Raw genomic sequence first — 17,874 nt, 5'->3', positions numbered from 1 at the left:
ACCTAATAATTGTGGATCACTAGCATCCAGAAAGAATTGTAAAGGCCGCTGCAAGTCCAGTTGACTACGCTTAAAATAATGAATGATAACCTGTGCAAGACACAACAGAATTGTCATAATCTGTGTTGAGTGCATAATTATACAGGATACCTTTACCAAACACAGACAGCATTGTTCTTAGTTACATTGTATGACTAAAATTGAACATAGCCATCACTAAATAAATTTAATGTATTCCACCATCGCTATCTACACTACATAGAGTCAGTGGACTGTATTGACTGCAAGTTTTGCTAGGTAATACTGAATCAATTTAAGCATATCTTAACATATGACATTTTTGAGCTGGTCCATTCCATAAATTTTAATGAAATAAATACTTATTATAAGCAAGGCAAACAAAAAATGTTTTAAGAATTATGTAGACTTTTTATTTCTTTCCAGCATGTTCTGGATTAGTGAATTTACATATACATAAATTGTACAAAACACTGGAAAATCTCAGTAACTAGTTCCAATTTTGAAATTTACGGAAGCCTGGAGAAACTTTGCATCTGAATAAAATTGATACACATAATAATGATAATAATAAACAGTTAATTGGGTGAACACTTTGGCACTCTATTGAGAACTTGTTCTGTACTTGCTATATGAGTGAGCTCTAGAAATATTTCCTGTACTCATTCATATCCAGCTGTTCTAATCCACTGTAAAATGAAAACAAATATAAACATTTTGCTCTATCTATTCCAGTGCTAGAAGTCAGACAAGAGCCACAGTTAGGTGCACCCAGTTGGCCCTATTCACAATTGCAGGAATAAGATACATTGGATACACAGGTAGGGGGTATTGCAGTTCAGGTGGCCACACAGTAAAGTTTTACAAAGAATCTGAAGAGCAACTCATGTCTTTGAACAATCTTAAGTCTCCTCAGTTGCCATTTTAATTGACTATTTGCCAAACGTTTTGGCAAGCTAATTGAAATTAACTTTTCTTTTCAAGAATGATAACACTTTCACAATGCACGAGATAGTACAAAATATAGAACTTTATTTTTGAAAATGTTAGTGTAATTATGTGTTACAAAATCATGGTACTATGTTTTTGATATTAGTTTTTAATGTATAATATCTGATTATCCTAGTGCTTGAAAGAGTAACTCTGCTGCATTTTTGTCAGCTTTTTGCATCAAATTCAGCAAACATTTGTCCAACAGAGAGGTAGGATTTTACTTCAATTCAAAATCTATTTTCAGAGGACTTTGCTACAAAGCTTACAATAAATCTAAAAGAGAACTTAAACATTGGTCCAAATCTTCTGGTCAGAGTCAGATGCCATTTTTCTAATGTTGGTCAGGCAAAAGTTTACCTATTTCCCATTTTCTTCATTTTTCTGACCAACCTTTACAGGTTTGATTCTTCAAAACTCAGTCAGCGCAGGAAACTGTAGAGGGAGTAGGGGTCACACACCATTTTTACTGCACGACCTGCCACATACTAGAATAAGTTCAAATTCTGCAAACTCTTTGCATGTTAGTGTGAGCATAAGAATGTATGGTAGAATATGTATGTGTGTAAAAGGGTAAGGTATTCTGGGTGAAGTAAGTTGGAAAGAAGTTAGGGTGATTGAGTTGTAGATAAGGTGGTGAAAGAAAGGTAAGGAGGCAGGACAGCAGAGTGGTGAGGTAGAGTCAGGCCTGCTCAAGTCAGTGGTGGGATATTGGTGGAGAAGATCAGGATTGGGAGAGTAGTCAGTCATATAGTTATCAAGGATTTAGTTTTTTTTATATCTTTCATTTCTTGGGTCACTATCCAGGTTAGCAAGTCTTGCCCAAATGTCTGAATTCAACTCACCATTATCGACATTCATGCAGGGTCCTGGGGTCCTGGAGAAAAACCTATTGGATGTTCATACATCCCAGTCAATTTCCACAGAGTAAACGCATCATGCTATTCCAAGGGATCTGACACATGTCTTTAGAGATATGTCTGGTCTCTAGCAGGAGATTGGAAAATCTGGACCAATGTCTCTGATGAGCATTTTATTGATAAATTAAAGCCATGCCTCTTGATCAGTTTTAGCTGTGAATGATGCTGTTTAAATTCTTCATTCTAAAGTCAAACCTCTGCAATCTATCTTAAAGATTGTTAAAAGCAAAAATGATTAGTTAGGCAAGGTGGTGCAGAGAAATGTAAACAGAATGCAGAGAGAAAAACAGAGCTTATGTTTTCAGTCCAGCGACTCTTCGCCTATTCTGATGAAGGATCACTGGACGTGAAGCATTAAATATGCTTGTTTCTCTACAGATGCTGCCAGACCTGTTGAGTTATCTCCGACACATTCTGTTTTTGTTTCGATTTCCACTATCTGCAGTCCTTTGCTTTTATTTTGGTTCAGAAAAGTTATCTTTGCATTAATGTGATAGAAGTAAACACAGCTTAACAACAACATAATGCCTCGCAAATGTTATTCCCTTGAAACCGGTTCAAATGATCTTAACCTAGTTCTATAATGGACTTGGACTTAGAGCCTCAAACTATCATAATCTGGAATTTAACTGACAATTCAACTGTGTAAATTATTAAATTGGTTAAGTGATGAAGATTTTATTATCATATAGTGGAAATATGTAAAATTAAGGATTTAATGAGAATATTGAATGATTACCTACATAGAAACAATGTGCATAGTTACAAGGAAAAAAATCAGAAGATTGGCACCAAGTTAAAAAGCTCAGAGAACCAGTACAGAGCTGCTGAGCAGAAAGACCTCCTCCTGCATCATAACGATTCTGTGCTCCTGAAAATGCTTTTCTCAGATTGGGCAGAGCAGAAAGACTTTTATTGTGAATTAGACCATGGTCTATCTAATTTGAGCATCTGATGCTAATTTTGGAAGACAGCGTATACATGTTCCATTTTCAACATAAATCTCACCTTGATCAACATAATTTTTTTCTAAGAGAACATGCAACACCATCTTCTGAAAGCAATTATTGACAGACAATAAATGCCAGCTTTGCAATTCTCGGCAACAAATATAAACCACACAGCCTACCAATGAAAATTAGGTAGATGTTTGTCCAGTGGTCACACAGGAAGACTTTAAGAATTTGAGACATGTGCAAAAAAACTTCATAAAACTATAGAGCAGCCTGCATTTTAGAGGCATCTCAAAGCATTTTACACATTCATTTAAAAAAAACAGTAGTCACTGTTGAACCGGAGCCAAATACAACAGTTCATCTGTGTTGAGCAAGATCTTACTAATGCAATGAATGCAGTTAATAGTTTCTTAGGAGCATCAACTGAGAAAAAACATACGTTTTGAGCAGAAAATGGGAAGAACTCCTTTTGCTCATCTTCCACAAGTGCTGCTGTGATTTTAACATTTGCCTGTAAGCTAAAAACCGGGATGGATCTAACTTTACTGATTCTTCCAAAGGACCACATCACAGTCTGGTGGAAGTATTGTTCCTGTATTCAAATCGCAAAGTCAGGCCAGAACCAACAGGCCAAGTCAGAAATGAACACTGCTAATCAGGCCAACCTTAGTATGCAAAGGAAAGAGGCTGAATATCAACAAATGTATGAATATATTGCAAAGATATCTATTAATACAAGTTTCCAAATAATCGAGGACCACCAACATCATCAAAATAAACCATATATTAAATTCACATGTCAAAGTAGATAGTAGAATACTCGAAATATTGCACCATCAGAAATATTTGTATTATTGACAGGTCACAGTTTGCAAATACCTTGAATGTGACACTGCCTGTAACATCCCAGTTACTACTGCACCATTGCAAGAAATAAACTATGCATTGATGACTCTTAATAAATTGAAAAACATGTACGTAAAGTGCTGATAATGAATTGTCACTAAATTGCAATTTGATTTGTAAAATAATCTTTGAATATCACTTGATCAATTTGGTCTCTTCATCAGTATCACCATCCTCTTCATTCTCACCATTATGGTCTCCTGCATGATTCCCATCACTTGCCTGTGAATAAATAAAAAAAAAGTTGCACTCATGAAGCAAAGGTAACTTTCACCATTCTAGCTTTCATCAAAACCAAAATGACAATTTTCCAGGTTTTGCTTTAAAAAGTAATGGTGTCAGCAAACACCACATCTGGTTGCTTCACAGAGGACAACAGATTATGTAAGGGAGTATGTGTTGCACATAGTATTGAATACTACTTTTGTGGAGCTAGGTTAAAAATCACACAACACCAGATTATAGTCCAACTGGTTTAATTGGAAGCACACTAGCTTTCGGAGTGACGCTCCTTCATCAGGTGATTGTGGAGGGCTTGAATGTAACACAGAATTTATAGCAAAAATTTGCAGCGTGATGTAACTGAAATTATACATTGAAGAATTGATTGTCTGTTAAGCCTTTCATCTGTTAGAATACAGTGATAGTTTCACTTCTTTCATGTTTAAATCACAAAACTCTTTTTTTTAAAGTTGCATTCTCGGATTAGCTGTTAACAATGGTGATAGCTAGACAATATGTTGAAGGTGTTAGCCCCCTGTGTTCTCTGTCTATGACCTGATGTTTAGATTGATTCCAATCTAAAAAGTGAGATAACAGAGCTAGGAACTAATTATACACAAATGTTCCACTGGGCCACATTCATGTGTCAAGTCGCATGTAACCTTTTACACAGGACATTGGCCTAATGCATTATTCTTACTAGGCAGCCTGGTAAACTATATTAAACACAAAGTCTTCTAATCTTTCTAAGTCTAAATTATTCTAACTCATGACAACCAGAAGACAAAATGTGGTGCGCTTTGGTCTGCAGATAGCATGTAAGCCAACATGAAATTTTTGTGCAGCCACATACAACATCTCTGTAAAGTACTTTCCCAGGAAATAAAGATGGATTCAATATATAATTTCATTCCACAAGATTGCAACATTATCATCCCTTCTTATCCATTCTTTTGTCCAAATTCTGAGGTGTTCTTTTTCCTCACTCGTCATTTTTACACGAAATGCTAACTCTCTCTCGGGCAACTTTTTCACACAGAGGATGGTACATGTATGGAATGAGCTGCCAGAGGAAAGTGGTGGAAGCTGGTACAATTGAAACATTTAAGAGGCATTTGGATGGGTATATGAATTTGAAGGGTTTGGAGGGATATGGGCCAGGTGCTGGCAGGTGGGACTAGATTGGGTTGGGATATCTGGTCAGCATGGATGGGTTGGACCGAAGGGTCTGTTTCCATGCTGTACATCTCTATGACTCTATAAATACGGATTCATTTGCTGGGTATTTCTAACATTTTCTTATTTTAGATTTCTAGCAACCATATAATTTTACCATATGTTTCCTTTTTTTCTGTAATTTTCTTGTAGATCTTCCATCCTCCTTTTAAATTTTAGTTTCCTAAATAAGTCATTACTTCCCAATAACAGAAATCACAGCATGAACAACAGATTTCAATTATGCTTACATCGTAATTGTATGTGCTTGCATTTGATTACCAACTGCTAAGTTCAATTAGGTCTGTGCAAGTAATGTTTGACTGAGTGATCCAAAGTGCACATTTTCATCAAGATGAACTTTGGGGAACTTAAGCTATTTATCCCAGAAGTATCTAATTAGTAATTGTGCCAATGTAGATTACTCAATTATATTGTAATCAACTAAAGTTAACAATTGGACAACATTACTTAACATAAATGGAAATTCAATGTTTCAGATGGTGTGTAAAAATATGTTGAGGTTTCAAATTTAAACATTTCCATGTCCTCAGTTATCCAGCTGCATAACAAAATTTATCAGAGATATGTAATGTTAAAAGAATTTCAGTATATCCCATTAACTGTGGGGAGGCGATGATCTATTGATATTATTACTGGACTGTTATTACAGCAACCCAAGTAATGTTCTGGGAAGCCGGGTTCGAATCCCAATATAGCATATGGTGAAATTTGAATTCAAAAGAATCTTAAATTAAGAGTCTCATGATGACCATGAATCTGGCATCAGTGTTCATGTTACCAGTAAAGTGCATGAATACAGGCAGTCCCTGGTTGTGAACAGGCACTGTTCTGGAGTCCATTCGCGAGTTGGAATATAATGCAGGACAATCTAAAGCAGCTGTCCATGAGTACAGGAAATGTTTATATATTGGGTCTTTAAAATTATACCTCTGTATGAGATTGCATTCATTAGTATGAGTGTTCGTAGTTGGATGTTTGTAAATGGGGAACCAAATACACAAAGAACAGAATATCTCTATTCACAGTAAGACAAGACTTTCATTTTTGTACTCTCTACCTAAATAGAGACATGACAAATTAAACATCAACTTATAGTAACATAGAGGTCTACAGGACAGAAAAAGGCCCTTCAGCCCATCAAGTCTGTGTTGGTCAAAAACAACCACCTAACTATTCTAATCCCATTTTCCAGTACTCGGTCCATAACCTTTTATGCCTTTGCATTATAAGTGTACATTTAAATACTTCTTAAATGTTATGAGGGTTTTTGCTTTTACCACCTTTACCACCATCTGAGTGAAAAAATGTTTCCTCATATCCTCTCTAAACCTCCTACTCCGTACCATAATTAAAAGTTTCCAGCCTAGGCAACATCCTGGTAAATCTCCTCTGCACCATCTCCGGTGCAATAACATCCACCCTATAATGTGGATTTCAGAATTTGACATAAGATACTAGCTGTGGCCTAACCAAGTTTTATGGAGTTCCTGTATAACCTCCCTGTTCTTAAACTACATGCCTTGGCTGATAAAAGCAAATATTCCATATTCCTTTTTTAAGTACTTTATCTTCTTGACCTGACTTTAAGGGATAAGTGGATATACACACCAAGGTCCCTCTATTTCTCAGTGCATCCTAGAGTCCTCCCATTCATCATGTATTCCATTGCCTTATTTGTTCTGCTTAAGTGCATTACCTTACAGTTATCCAGATTAAATTCATTTGCCACTGAGCAGCCCATCTATATTCTCCTGTAATCTAAGGCTATTTTACTCATTATTTATTTTGTATGAAACACGAACTTACTGATCAATCCTCCTACATTCAAGTCCAAATAGTTTATATATACCACATACAGTCGGGTCCCAACACTAATCCCTGTGAAACCTCACTGGGCACACCTTCGATCATTACCCTCTGCATTCTGCCGCTCAGTAAATTCTGGACCCATTTGTCCAAATTTTCTTGGATCCCACAGGTTCATATCTGTACAACGCAAGATCTCAACAAAAGCCTTGCTGAAGTCTAAGTAGACTCCATAAAATGCATTGCCCACATTTGCATACCTGGTCACCTTTTCAAAAAATTCAATCATGCTTACTGTTCTTGATTAATCCCTGTCTCTACAAATCCAGATTACATCTGACCATCAGAACTGCTTCCATTAGTTTCCCCATCACTGAAGTTAGACTGACTCGGCTTAGTTTCTTGGTTTATCCCTTGCTTCTTTCTTGAATTATGGAACTACATTAGCTATCCTCCAGTCCTCTTGCACCTCTCCTGTGGCCTGAAAGGAATTGAAAATTATTGCCAGCATCCCTGCCAATTTCTCCCTTGCCTCACCCAATAGCCTGGGATACGTTTCATCTGGTCCTGCATATTTGCCTACTTTTACACCTGCCAGACTCCTCTCTGTCCATGCTAATTTCTTTAAACATATTAGTAGTCTTTTCATGATCTAATATTCTCAAGTATTAACAATCCCTGTAGTAAGACAATATGTGTTTGCAAAGGGTTTCTGGGGTAGGTGATTCCAAATCACAATATGTTTTCAGGCTAGTTCAAAATGATGGTCTCTGTTGAAATGAACAGAAGCATTTTAGGATCAGACAGCCCCTCACCAAAACTAATGCTACCACACTGACATCAGTAAAAAAAATGAGAATAATCACAAGTCAATGAAAATAAGTTTTGAATAAGGGATAATACTTAAAAATATCTAGACATAAATAAACCTAGCAGAAAATATTGCTGTAGACTTCCTCCCACGTTTCACAGGTAGATGTTCACTTAGCACAGCAAAGTGACTCAACATCAGGCTTTTTATAAAGTGAGACTTAAGCTGCAGATTTGCTCAAAACTGGAGTTTCTGTCAGATTTAGTTCGGCATGAGTTGAAACAAATAACAATTAACAAGCCTTTACGTAGATTATACATATATACCATTTTATTTTCCTGTGACTGCAGTGGGACTACTTCTTCCCCAAGCTGGCGATATGTGATAATGTGCAGATCAGAGATCTTTTCTGGAAGAGATTTGTCCAATGTTTCAGGCAGCAACAAACTGAGGACGCCTGCTAGCAGTCCGGTGGCTCCAAACACAACAAAATGCAATGATGCCTGAATGGATTTCTGTCAAGGGCAGGAAATAATATTAGTTATCCAATGATACAAGAATGACACTGGACCATGAAGATATAAGTGACACCGATAACGTAATAAAACTCAGAAACTAAATGATGAATTGTCCATGGTATCCAGGGATATGCAAGATAGATGGATTAGCCATGGGAAATGCAAGGTTAGAGGATAAGGTAGGGGGGTTGATTCTGGGTGGGATGCTCTTTGGAGAGTCAGTGTGGACTCAATGGGCCAAACAGCTTTCTTCCACACTGGCAGGATTTTATGATTCTAAATGTATTCCTTGCGCTAAATAGTTTTTAGTTTTTCTCTGCTCACCTGTCTGCAAGACACTGCACTTCACGGAAGGAAACTGATCATGGGTTCAGAAGGAATTTCCATCTCATATCCTATGGATATCAGGAGCTTGGTGCTATCTTGTCCAATTACTATTGTCCGTTTATAATCCCAGTTACTGATAACAGATTATAGTTGGAATTTAAACCAACCCATCACTGCAGGAAATGTGGCCAGGCTCACTAAACTGTACAAAAGGCCACATGTAAAAGAGTCGATGCCAGGAATAACCTCCCACAATTAAGTTCAAGGAGCTGATACATGCAATTTATCTGCTTGTGGAAAAATGTCAATTGGTTAATTAAATAATTTGACAATTACGTGAACCCATGCGAATTTAGCGGCAGTTACGAGATTAAATGGACATCACACAGCTTTCTTGTTCATATGTAGTGGCATCCTGTTTTAAATCTATGGTCTCTTTGAAGCAGTGAATTAAAAAAAACACACATACAGCTGTATCACCAAAACTAAATTACTAATTTATTATAAAACCCAGATTTACTCAAATAATTTCCTTACATTCACGGTGGTAGTGGAATGGGCAGTAGAAGTAACTGAAATTCTGAGAAAGATGCATTCAATGGCAAGCTAGGTAAATTCATGACTGAGAATGAATAGACAAATAAATATTCTAGGATAGGAACAGATGAACTAGAACAGAATGAGGCTCGTGGAATATAAACGCTAGCATGAGCTAGATGAGCCAAAAATGCCCACTGAGTCATAGAATCATACAGCACCGAAACAGACCCTGCAATCCAACCAGTCCATGCTGAACATAACCCCAAACTAAACTAGTCCCACCTACCCGCTCCTGGTCCGTCCATATCCCTCCAATCCTTTCCTATTCAAATACTTAACCAAATGTCTTTTAAATGTTGTAATTGTACCGACATCCACCACTTCCTCATGAAGTTCATTCCACACATGAACCACCCTCTGTAAAAATATTTGCCCCTCATCTCTTTTTTAAAATCTCTCTCCTTTCACCTTAAAAATTTGCCCCCAGTCTTGAAATTCCCCATCCCAGGGAAAAGACAACTACCATTAACTATATCTGTACCCTTCATTATTTTATTGATATCTATAAGGTCGCTTCTCAACCTCCTCAAGCTCGTGAAAGAAGTCCTGGCCTATTCAGATTTTCTTTAAACTCAAACCTTCCATACTCAGCAACATCCTGGTAATTCTCTTCTGAACCATCTCCAGCTTAATAATATCCTTTCTATAACAGGGCAACTAAAACTGGGCACAGCGTTCCAGAAGATGCCTCACCAATATCCTGTACAACCTCAACATGGCTTCTCAACTCCTTTACTCAAAGTTCTGAGCCATGAATGCAAGTGTGTCAAACACCTTTTTAAGCACCCTGTCTACGTGTGATGCAAACTTCAAAAATGTATGTACCTGAACCCACAAGTCCCTCTGTTCTACAATGCTGACCAAAGCCCTCGCATTAATTGTATAACCCTTACCCTTGTTTATTTTACCAAAACGCAATACCTCACATTTATATATTGAGCTCCATCTGCATTATTCAGCCCACTGACCCATATGATCAAGATCCTTTTGTAATCTGACAAAACCTTCTTCACTGTCTACTATGCCATCTGTAAGTTGTACCTCTTGACATATTCAATCAATTACAGGTATTTATTAATGCTTATAAAAAAGGCAATAGGTGCACTGATGAGTCACCACGTTTTTAGCTAGGCCACTATTTTTATTTCTCATCCCTAATTACCCTTGAGAAGGTGGTCTGACACCTTTAGGAAACATCAGGGTATTACTTAAATGATGGCATACTGGGAAACTGGATATAAAAAGTGTGTCCTTGTCTACCAGCCAATCAAAGCAAGCAATTAGGAATGCAAATGGTATATTGGTTTTCATTGCAACAGGATTTGAGTCCAGAAGTAGCAATGTCTTGCTGTAGTTATATAGGGTGTTGGTGAGACCACATTTGGAGTGTTGTGTGAAACTTTGATCTCCCTACCTAAGAAAGATAAACTTGCCATGGGGGAGTAGAGCAGAGGTTCACTACCAGGGAAAATATTGAGGATCAAAGGACTGTCATAATCGAGACAGATTAGTTTCACTGGACCTGTATTCACTAGAGTTTAAAAGAATGAGAGGGAGTTCTACTGAAAAAATAGCAATAAAATAAATAGATAAAATAGATAGATAAAAATAGAATTCTAGCATAGCTGAACAGGACTAGGAGGTGCCGATGTTGGACTGGGGTGGACAAAGTTAAAAATCACACAGCACGAGGTTATAGTCCAACAGGTTTATTTGGAAGCACTACCTTTTGGAGTGCCGTTCCTTCATCAGGTAGTTGTGGAGGTTAAGATCATGCTCACAGAATTTATAGCCAAAGGAGTTCAGTGTTATGGAGATGTGACACAGTAAACAATCTTAGATTAAAACTTTCATCTTTTATAATGGAATACGCTGGTTTCTGTTCTTTGATATGTAAATCCCAGAGCTGCTGTTAAATTACATTTTCAAGCTAGCTCAGCTTTTTAAACAAAAGGTGTGAAGTCTGTCTGTGTCCCAATGCTATGTCAGACTGACAAACACCCTGTATAGTTTTACAGTATTTTACATGGATTCATGCAATTTTTGAGCAAAATAAAATGTAATTCTGCAAAAACAAATTCACCCCATAAGTTTATATGTATGCACATGTAGGAGCGACAGATTGAATGTGCATGTGAGCGTGTGCGTGCGGGTGTGAGTGCAAGTGATAGAGTGAGAGTGAATGTGTGTGTGTGTGTGTGCGTGTATATGTGTGTGTAAACTTGAACAGGTTAGACATTAGATTAGATTTCCTACAGTATGGAAACAGGACCTTCAGCCCAACCAGTCGACACCAACCCTCCGAAGAGTAACCCACCCAAACCCATTTCCCTCTGACTAATGCACCTAACACTATGGGCAATTTAACATTCACCTGACCTGCACATCTTTGGGCTGTGGGAGGAAAGTGGAGCACCCGGAGGAAACCCACGCAGACACGAGGAGAATGTGCAAACTCTGCACAGACAGTCGCTCGAGGCTGGAATCCAACCTGGGACCCTGGTGCTGTGAGGCAGCAGTGCTAACCACTGTGCCACCGTGCTGCCCAGCGGGGTGCACAAAGTTAAAAAGTTAGAAAGGTTAGTTGCAAGGAGAATGTTTTGCCTGGATGACAATCTAGAACCAGGTCACAGTCTCAGGATATGGAATAGGTCATTTAACCTATAAGGTGTTCGTGAGACCACATTTGGAGTGTTGTGTGAAACCTTAGTCTCCCTTCTAAAGAAAGACAAACTTGCCATGGGGGAGTACAGCAGAGATTAGGAATAGGGAAGGAAACATTGCTGCATTCAGATTGGCCAACCTATGGTATTGGCTAGCACGGAAGGCTGAGGAGTACAAGTTTAGATCAGAATGGTGCTGGGAAAATACAGCAGGTCAGGCAGCATCCAAGAAGCAGGAAAATTGACGTTTCGGGTAAAAGCCCTTCATCAGGAATAGAGAGCACAGGAGTACAGGTTACTGAGTATATTCCAGAATGAGATTGATAAATATTTAGATACTAAAGGCATCAAAAATAAGGAACATGGCACTGAAATAGAGGACCAGCCATGATCATGTTGAATGGGGAAGAAGGCTGGAAGGGTTGGATGGTCTACCCCCGCTCCAAGTTTCTTTGTTTCACTGGAGTTCATTCATGAGAAAGATGAGGCAAGTGAGAAAAGTGGTAGGCATATCAACATCGGAGTTGGGAAGGAATTTCTAGAATTCTGATCTCACGATAGCAAAGAACAATAACGTAGTTTCACATCAGGATGGAATGTGACTTGGAGGGAAACTTGCCAGTAATGGAGTTTCCATGCATTGGCTGCCCTTATCTTTTTAGGCAGCAGAGTTCACAGGTTTTGAGCTGTGGTCAAAGAAGCCTTGATAAGTTGTTGCTATGTATTTTGTATATGGAATACACAACTGTCACTGATCATCAGTATTGGAGAGAGTGGATGTTGAAGGTGGCTTATGTGGTGCCAATCAAGCAGGTTGCTGTGCCATGGACGATGCTGAGCTTCCTGAGTGTAGTTAGAACTGCACACTCCCAGGCAAACACAAATTAATTCATCACACTCTGATTTGTTCCTGGTAGAAGGTGGACAGGCTCTGAGGACTTCGTACATGAGTACTGCCAGCAAACTCTCAAACCTCTGACCTACTTTTGCAGCCAGAGTGTTTAGGTGGATGCCAAGTTCAGTTTCTGGTCAACGGTAACTTCGGGATGTTGATAGTGGCAGATTCAACTATGGGAATGCCATTTCCTGAAAAAAAGGAGATGATCACATTTTCTCTTGATGGAGAATGTAATTGCTTGGCACATAGGGCATGAATGTTACTTGTTATGTACCAGCCCAAACCTGCTGTTGTCTGGACTTGCTGCATATAGATATGGACAATTTGAGTCTTGAAGGAGTCAGAAATAGTGCTGAAGAAAAATGTACAATCATTTACAAACATTCCCATTTCTAACCTTATGATGGAGGGAAGGTAATTGATGAAGCAGCCCAAGACAGTTGCGTCTGGGACACCACTCTAAAAAAGCACTAGAGCACTATCCCAGACCTGAGATGACTGGTGTCCAACAACCACATCCAATTCCCTTTATACTTAGTATAATTTTAACCAGTGAAGAGTTTACCCCAATTCCCATGGAGTCCAGTTTTGCTAGGGCTTTTTGAGTCACACTCAAAAAAGCCTTTATGTCAAGGGCAACTACTCTCACACCTCTGGAGATCAGCTCTTATGTCAATGTTTTGACTTAGGCTAATGAGTTCAGGAACAGAGTAGTCCTGGCAGATCACAAAATAAGCGTCAGCGAGCACATCACTGCTGAGCAAGTACCACTTGACAACTCTGTTAAACAGACCTTTCATCACTTTGCTAATGACGAAGAGCACACTGGTTGGACGATAATTGGCTGAACTGAACTGGTTCTTTATTTTGTGGATGGAATATTACCCAGATTTTCCACATTGCTAGGTAGATGCCAGAATTGCAGCAGTACTGGAGCAGCTTGGTTAAGGATGTGGCTACTTCAGGAACACAAATCAGGAACACTATTGCTGTAATGTTGTCAAGGCACATAGCCTTTTTTAGTACCCAGTACTTTCAGCAAAATGAATTGGTTGAAGACTGAGATCTGATGCTGGGGATGACAAGTGGACACAGATGGATCATCCATTGGGCACCTCTGGCTGAAAATGATTGTAAATACCTCAGTAATGTATTTTGCACTTGTATCCTGGACTCCCTTTTCACGAATGATAGGATATTTAAGGAGTTCTCACCTCCAGTTATTTGCTTATATAGAAACATACAAATTAGGACATTCTGCTGCTCAAGCCTTCTTTGGCATTCAATAAAATCATGGCTAATCTGTCTGCATTTTGACTTTCATATATCCATCTACTGACAACCTATGATTTCCTTGGCTAACAAAGCACTTGCACTTAACCTGCACTTTAATAAATATTCAATTATTCCAGCTTTTTCTGAGGCAGAGTTCCAAAGTTGCACAACTGTCTGGAGAGAAACAAATTCTCATTTCTATCTTTAAAGAATGACACCTAATTTTAAAACAGGGCCCCCTGGTTCAGGAAACATATTTTATGCATCCACCTTGTCAGAATTTTATAGGATCTGATATACTGCTTTCTCACTCCTTCTAAACTCCAGTGGAAACAATCTAATTCATTTCAATCCATCCCCATAAGACAAGCTCTTTATTCCAAACATCAGTCTAGTAAACCTCCTCTGAACTGCCTCCAGTGTATTTGCATCCTTTTTAAGTATTCCAAAATTGCACACAATCTTTGAGGCATGGTCTCACCAATGCCCTGTAAAAATGAAATACAACATCCTTATTTTTTGACATTCAATTCCTTTTGTAATAAAGAAGAGCATTCCATTAGCTGTCCTAATTAATTTCTCTACCTACATACAGGTAGTTCTTCTATAACACAATGTTTGCATTCTTATGCAACCCCATGTTATCGAAAAATCGCACTTTAGAAACAGCACTTAGTGTTGGCAACATAATTGCATTACAGTCAACACATGTTTTAGAAGTTTGCGCTTTGGAAACAATGCCCCCAGTTCGTCAATTGCGTTATAGCAAATTTGCATAAATGAAACACACGTTATAGCAGAATGGTCTGTACTAATTTCTTGTGACTAATGCACTAGAACATCTAGACTCTTAGAATTTTGCAGTCATTCTTTTAAATGATGCTCCGTTTTATTTTTTCCAACAACTTCGCTTCTTCCCATATTTCACTGCATCAACCAGTCTTTTGCCAACTCACTCAACCTATTTATGTCTATCTTATCCGAATGTTCTCTGTACAACTCACTTTCCTTCCCAACTTTGTGTTATCTTCAAATTTAGCTATTACCATACCATTGCTCCTCTCATCTAAATCATAAATATAAAAAGTTGAGGCTCCACCCCTGTGGGACTCCACTTGTCATACCCTGTCATAGACTCAAGAGCGTGGAAACAGACCTTTCGGTCCAACCAGTCATAGAGTCATAGAGATGTACAGGATAGAAACAGACTCTTTGGTCCAACCTGTCCATGCCGACCAGATATCCCAACCCAATCTAGTCCCACCTGCCAGTACCCAGCACATATCCCTCCAAACCCTTCCTATTCATATACCCATTCAAATGCCTTTTAAATGTTGCAACTGTACCAGCATCCACCACTTCCTCTGGCAGCTCATTCCATACACATACCATCCTCTGCGTGAAAAAGTTGCTCCTTAGGTCTCTTTTATATCGTTTCCCTCTCACCCTAAACCTATGCCCTCTAGTTCTGGACCCCCCGACTCCAGGGAAAAGACTTTGTCTATTTACCCTACCCATGCCCCTCATCATTTTGTAAACCTCTATAAGGTCACCCCTCAGCCTCCGACGCTCCAGGGAAAACTGCCCCAGCCTGTTCAGCTTCTCTGTATAGCTCAAATCCTCCAACCCTGGCAACATCCTTGTAAATCTTTTCTGAACCCTTTCAAGTTTCACAACATCTTTCCGATAGGAAGGAGACCAGAATTGCACGCAATACTCCAACAGTGGTGTAACCAATGTACTGTACAGCCGCAACATGACCTCCCAACTCCTGTACTCAATACTCTGACCAATAAAAGAAAGCATACCAAACACCGTCTTCACTATCCTATCTATCTGCGCCTCCACTTTCAAGGAGCTATGAACTTGCACTCTAAGGTCTCTTTGTTCAGCAACACTTTCTAGGACCTTACCATTAAGTGTATAAGTCCTGCTAAGATTTGCTTTCCCAAAATGCAGTACCTCGCATTTATCTGAGCTAAACTCCATCTGCCACTTCTGATTGGCCCATCTGATCAAGATCCTATTGTAATCTGAGGTAACCTTCTTCGCTGTCCACTACACCTCCAATTTTGGTGTCATCTGCAACTTCCTAACTATACCGCTTATGCTCGCATCCAAATCATTGATGTAAATGATGAAAAGTAGAGGACCAGCACCAAGTCTTGTGGCACTCCACTGGTCACAGGCCTCCAGTCTGAAAACAACCCTCCACCACTACTCTCGGTCTTCTACCTTTGAGCCAGTTCTGTATCCAAATGGCTAGTTCTCCCTGTATTCCGTGAGATCTAACCTTGCTAATCAGTCTCCCATGGGGAACATTGTCAAACGCCTTACTGAAGTCCATATAGATCACATCTACCGCTCTGCCCTCATCAATCCTCTTTGTTACTTCTTAAAAAAACTCAATCAAGTTTGCGAGACATAATTTCCCACGCACAAAGCTATGTTGACTATCGCTAATCAGTCCTTGCCTTTCCAAATACATGTACATCCTGTCCCTCCAACAACTTGCCCACCACTGAGGTCAGGCTCACTGGTCTATAATTCCCTGGCTTGTCCTTACTACCCTTCTTAAACAGTGGCACCACGTTAGCCAACCTCCAGTCTTCCGGCACCCCACCTGTGACTATTGATGATACAAATACCTCAGCAAGAGGCCCAGCAATCACTTCTTTAGCTTCTCAGAGTTCTAGGGTACACCCAGGTCCTGGGGATTTATTCACCTTTATGCATTTCAAGACATCCAGCACTTCCTCCTCTGTAATATGGACATTTTGCAAGGTGTCACCATCTATTTCGCTACTTTTTATATCTTCCATATCCTTTTCCACAGTAAATACATCATATAAAGACCTATTTATGAAGCTGTTTTCTGCCAGATAATTTTATATCCATGTTAATGCATTCCCTCTACAACACACTCCCACTTTTATGTGGTAGCTTGTGAAATGCTTCCTGGAAATCAAAGTACACTACATCTACAGGCTCCCCTATTTCCAGCGTGCTTGTTACTCTTTCAAAAACTCTAACAGATTGGTTAAAATGATATACTTTTCACTAAACAATGCTGATTCTTACAGTTTACCTTGGATTTTCCAAGTGCCCAACTACAACCTCCTTAATTATCAATTCTAACACCTCCCCTATGACAAACATCAAATTAAGTAGCCTATAGCTTCCTGTTTTCTGTGACCTACCCCTTTAGAACAAGAGCATTGTATTTGCTACTTTCCAGCCTGATGGAACCTTTCTGCAATCTAGCAAAACTTGGAAAATTAGCACAAACATATCCAATCCGAGCAGCATCAATAGTCATGACTGCAAACACGATCCATTGAATGTGGATTCATGTAGATTTATTTATCACATGCTGCTTAGGACAACTTGCATGTCAAAGAACTTATGTTGTACTTCCACAGTTTTTAGGTATGCCTGATGCTACTCCTGGCATGCTTCCTATACTCTTTGAGGAGAAATTGAGGTCTGCAGATGCTGGAGATCAGAACTGAAAATGTGTTGCTGGAAAAGCGCAGCAGGTCAGGCAGCATCCAGGGAACAGGAGAATCGACGTTTCGGGCATAAGCCCTTCTTCAGGAATGAGGCAAGTGTGTCCAGCAGGCTAAGATAAAAGGTAGGGAGGAGGGACTTGGGGGAGGGGCGTCAGAAATGCGATAGGTGGAAAGAGGTCAAGGTGAGGGTGATAGGTCAGACTGGGGTGGGGG

General features: G+C 39.2%; 1 protein-coding gene across 2 annotated transcripts in view; it reads right to left on the bottom strand.

Moving 5' to 3' along the window:
* Positions 1-429: 429 nt before the first annotated feature.
* LOC122555175 (solute carrier family 22 member 15-like) overlaps positions 430-17,874 on the bottom strand; it is an 80,426-nt gene continuing 62,981 nt past the window's right edge. The window contains exons 11-12 of one of the 2 annotated variants that reach the window (XM_043700907.1): positions 8,195-8,383; positions 430-4,012 (exon numbers count right to left, since the gene is read on the bottom strand). In XM_043700907.1, the coding sequence (XP_043556842.1) occupies positions 3,926-4,012; positions 8,195-8,383 (276 nt within the window). In that variant the 3' untranslated portion in view covers positions 430-3,925. The remainder of the gene's footprint in view (positions 4,013-8,194; positions 8,384-17,874) is intronic. The other variant, XM_043700908.1, reaches the window with a different exon arrangement.

This window comes from Chiloscyllium plagiosum, chromosome 12, assembly GCF_004010195.1.
Source record: "Chiloscyllium plagiosum isolate BGI_BamShark_2017 chromosome 12, ASM401019v2, whole genome shotgun sequence".
In the NCBI taxonomy this organism is placed as follows: domain Eukaryota; kingdom Metazoa; phylum Chordata; class Chondrichthyes; order Orectolobiformes; family Hemiscylliidae; genus Chiloscyllium; species Chiloscyllium plagiosum.
Note: the sequence above shows the minus strand (reverse complement) of the source record. Positions and strands in the feature narration are given on the sequence as shown.